Raw genomic sequence first — 3,063 nt, 5'->3', positions numbered from 1 at the left:
TAAACATGGAGTCTGGAACTCCCTGCACACATTTATGACACTGTACAGGACGAAGAAACAGGGACAGACCATTGACAGAGCCACTTCTAGTAATTAAGACGAGCAAGTTTGGCTGAAATGCAAATTTTCAAAGAGCAGGGCGCAGAGAGGGAACTTGACCTTGGACTGGGGCTAGAAGCGGTCAGTTCTGCCGGGCTTGGCCCTGTTACCCAGGACTTCTGCTGTCACTCAGGACTCAGGGGGCGGGGCCTGGCGCCCCACCCAATCAGAGTCGCTGGGTGGGGCCCGGCCAACTGTTTATCCGCGGGAAGAACCGGGTCATGTTCCCGCTCTGCTCAGTCTTTGGCTTCCCCAGCCGGGTGAGGTTGGCACCCCGTTTTTCCTGCTCTGAGAGGGACCGGTTGCCACCGCCATTCTTCTGTAGCTCTGTCGTCTGCGTTGTCCTGCTCTGGACGTGGGAGTTAACTGAAAGCGAGGAAATGGTGAGTGTGAGCCCCCGCTGGGAGTCCCGAGATGTGGGGCGGGTGGGCAGGGGCTGGTTGGAACCGGATGGAACTGGCTGTGCCGGGACCCGGACCTCGCGGCTGCGACTCTGGTCTGGGGCCCGAGTATCCCTGGCGCGGTTTGGCCTTCGGTCCAGTCGGCCGCCCGGTGCGGCTGGGCCGACAGCCGGAACCCCGGGCGCCCTGTCTCGTTCCTGCGCGGCGACTGCCGCCCCAGCCGCAGAGCCCTCTCTGGACAGCTCCGCGCCCGCAACCCCAAGTCTCTCCATGTTGTGCGGGGGTCACGGGAGGGTCATGGAGGCAATCCCGCCTCGGGTGTGGGGTTCGTGCGGGAGGAGCTGCGCTGTGAGGCCCCCACTGCCCCCTTTCTCCTGTTAAAACTTAAACAGGCCCCGTGCTGAGAATAAAGGCGTGAGCCACCGCGCCTGGCCTAGCGTGGAGAACTTGTGACAGTGGATAACTGTTTTCCCTGTTATCTGTGGCGTAGAGGTTGGCAACTGCTGTCATGTTTGTGTTCACATCATGATCAATGTGTACTAGATGCTTTTTTTTCTTTCTTTCTGTCTTTTTTTTTGAAACGGAGTTTCGCTCTTGTCTCCCAGGCTGGAGTGCAATGGCGCGATCTCCGCTCACTACAACCTCCGCCTCCCGGGTTCAAACGATTCTCCTGTCTCAGCCTCCCGAGTAGCTGGGATTACAGGCGCCCGCCGCCATGCCCAACTAATTTTTTTGTATTTTTAGTAGAGACGGGGTTTCACCCATCTCTGTTGGCCAGGCTGGTCTTGAACTCCTGACCTCAGGTGATCCGCCCGCTTCGGCCTCCCCAAGTGCTGGGATTACAGGCGTGAGCCACCGCGCCCGGCCGTGTACTAGATGCTTTGTTGTGACCGCCTCAGGGGTTATTCCTGCCTGTGCTGCAAAATGACCAGGGCATTGCAGTAAAGAAAGTGTTTGACACTTGATGGAGCACGCGACGCGGAAGACAGAGACAGAGTTAGCACTCAAATCGGTCTCCCCGGAGGTTTATAGTTAGGGATTTTTCTTTAATATTTTTTCCTTACAATTTTTTTTTTTTTTTTTTAGACGGAGTCTCGCTCTTTTTTGCCCAGGCTGGAGTGCATTGGCGCGATCTGGGCGCACTGCAACCTCTGCCTCCCGGATTCAAGCGATTCTCCTGCCTCAGCTTCCCAAGTAGCTGGGATTACAGGCGCACACCACCACACCCTGCTAATTTTTATATTTTTAGTAGAGACGGGGTTTCACCATGTTGGCCGAGGTGGTCTTGAACACCTGACCTCAGGTGATCCACCCGCATCGGCCTCCCAAAGGGCTAGGATTACAGGCGTGAGCCACCGGACTCGGCCAGGGGTTTTTCGAAAGCAGATTGGGGGAAGAGGTGGTGGGAAATGGTCCTCCTGAGTGCTGAGTTGCTTCTAGAGGAGCAGGGTTGGTGGGCCTGAGTGGAACCATGGGTGTCAGGCAAGCAAAAAACCTGAAAACAATTATCTGCAGAAGTATCTTGGGACCAGTCTATACCACAGCAAAATTCAAGTTCTTCATCACTTCCCACTCTATTCCCCCCACCCTCACTCATGGTTTTTCATTAGCTTTAGGAAGGCAATGTTTAAGGAAGAGCTATTATCATTTAAACTATAACATGAATGTCTTCCAAAGTTAGCTCAGCCTAAGCCTAGGAATAATTAAGGCAGCTTGAAAGACAAAGGCAAGAGGAGCAGTTGGCTAGATATCTTTCACTGCCATAATTTTTTCAGTGTTATTTTTTCAAAGGTGATTTCATTATCATGGAAATAGTAATAAAATAATATTGTCAACTTAAAAATAATGAGATTTCCATACAAAAATTAGCCAGGTGTGGTGGTGTGCTCCTGTAGTCCCAGCTACTTGGGAGGCTAAGGCAGGAGAATTGCTTGAACCCAGGAGGTGGAGGTTGCAGTGAGCCGAGATCACGCCACTGTACTCCAGCCTGGGCGACAGAGTGAGACTCTCTCTCAAGTAAAATATTAATAATAATGATATTTCCCTGGAGGCCAGGCAGTCAAGGTTGCACTGAACCATGATCACACCACTGCACTCCAGTCTGGGTGACAGAGTGAGACCCTGTCTCAAAAATAAGAAAATTAGGCCAGGCGCAGTGGCTCACGCCTGTAATCCTAGCGCTTTGGGAGGCCGGGTCGGGCGATCACCTGAGGTCAGAAGTTCGAGACCAACCTGGCTAACACGGTAAAACCCCGTCTCTACTAAAAATACAAAAATTAGCCAAGTGTGGTGGTGGTGCATCTGTAATACCAGCTACACGGGAGGCTGAGGCAGGGGAATCGCTTACACCTGGGAGGCGGAGGTTGCAGTGAGCAGAGATCGTGCCATTGCACTCCAGCTTGGGCAACAACAGCGAAACTCCATCTCAAAAAATAAAAATAAAAGAATAAAAATTAATTAAAAATAGGCATGGGGCCGGGCGCGGTGGCTCAAGCCTGTAATCCCAGCACTTTGGGAGGCCGAGACGGGCGGATCACGAGGTCAGGAGATCGAGACCATCCTG

The 3,063-nt window shown here is 52.9% G+C and overlaps 1 protein-coding gene across 1 annotated transcript in view; it reads left to right on the top strand.

Moving 5' to 3' along the window:
* Positions 1-301: 301 nt before the first annotated feature.
* The window catches only part of LOC105520821 (zinc finger protein 700-like), a 19,938-nt gene continuing 17,176 nt past the window's right edge, over positions 302-3,063 (top strand). The window contains exon 1 of the mRNA XM_011954764.1: positions 302-482. Within this exon, the coding sequence (XP_011810154.1) occupies positions 321-482 (162 nt within the window). The 5' untranslated portion in view covers positions 302-320. The remainder of the gene's footprint in view (positions 483-3,063) is intronic.

The sequence above is a fragment of the Colobus angolensis genome, unplaced genomic scaffold, assembly GCF_000951035.1.
Source record: "Colobus angolensis palliatus isolate OR3802 unplaced genomic scaffold, Cang.pa_1.0 Scaffold39, whole genome shotgun sequence".
Lineage (NCBI taxonomy): Eukaryota > Metazoa > Chordata > Mammalia > Primates > Cercopithecidae > Colobus > Colobus angolensis.
This window is presented reverse-complemented; position numbering and strand designations above follow the sequence as displayed.